Here is a 1,173-nt window from a genome sequence, read left to right on the forward strand (position 1 = left end):
GAAAGTGGAAATTTACAGTCCAGGTTGTGAAGCATGGAAGTGCAAAGGACGTCTTCGGATTCAGAAAGGTAGATCCAGTTGTTGTTCATTTTAGCCGGGTTTTCAAATTGCCACTGTTGCAGACAGTCGAAAGCGTCCGAATTGGATTGCCCGTATTATAATGTGGCTGCCCAGTCGATCAGTTATGAACGTTCAGTGGACTGTGGTCCACTGTCGACCGACATACCAGAACGTCATGCGTCGCAAAGTCAAAAAGTAAGCAGCAGACTTTGAAGTCGCTGACCTTTTCTTATGACCGACTGTATTGTTTGTTCGATTGTTGTAGACGACCAAAGTGACCAAAGTGACCACAATGGTATCACGTCAGAATGTTCCATCTCCGGACCGACGTCCGTTAATTGTCAACGAATGCGGATCCCCTTATGATCCAGTCGCCTACGAACGAGGTAACCGACTTGATTGATGTTCGCTTATTTATTTATTTATTTATTTATTTATTGTTGAAATTTCAAATTGCACAATCCCCATAGCTGTGCAATTTTGATTTGTTTGTTTGCGTGAGAAAAGTCCACCCACTCTAGATAGATAGATAGATAGATAGATAGATAGATAGATAGATGATTGTTATAGGGAATAATTGCTTTTTACCCTTTTTTTGTAAATTAATGTCCACCACTTTGCTCGAATGAAAATCAACAAAGCTCTAATCTATTCTCTGATTGATGATACTTTAAAACAACCAGTTTTGCAAATTTGCTTAGCCTAATTTTCCATTTTATTCAATTCTTTAATTTCATCCGAAATTATGGTGATTAATTTTTTTTCCTTTCAAATTCATTTATTTCCATGCCTTTTCTTTTCTATTAAGGTGGTTGCTTTTTCTTTTTTAAGGCATCTGTTCGTTGTTAGCTGTTTAAAAATATTGAAACATCACAGAGATTAGTTGCAAAATTGTTTCTATTGAAATTGAATGCCGATCAATGTTTCTGTGATATTTATATTTGAAATTGAAATTCTTTTACCTTGAGAGATGCATGCTAATATATTTTTTAAAAAAATTGATTGAAAAGTTGAATTTATTTTACCGTATAATTTTGTTGAAATTAAAATTTCTTAAAAAATAGTTCTAGGTTCTCAATTACAGTCGAACGGTGGTTCATTGTCACCCAGTGC

General features: G+C 35.2%; 1 protein-coding gene across 1 annotated transcript; it reads left to right on the forward strand.

Moving 5' to 3' along the window:
- Nucleotides 1–18: 18 nt before the first annotated feature.
- On the forward strand, nt 19–463 carry Tsp_13244 (conserved hypothetical protein; the record flags this gene model as incomplete). The annotated part of the gene is made up of 3 exons (XM_003367054.1): nt 19–68; nt 95–255; nt 326–463. Coding segments are annotated over 3 exons (349 nt in total), but the record flags the coding sequence as incomplete, so codon positions are not given.
- Nucleotides 464–1,173: the final 710 nt, after the last annotated feature.

This window comes from Trichinella spiralis (assembly GCF_000181795.1).
Source record: "Trichinella spiralis strain ISS 195 chromosome Unknown Scfld4913, whole genome shotgun sequence".
Classification (NCBI taxonomy): domain Eukaryota; kingdom Metazoa; phylum Nematoda; class Enoplea; order Trichinellida; family Trichinellidae; genus Trichinella; species Trichinella spiralis.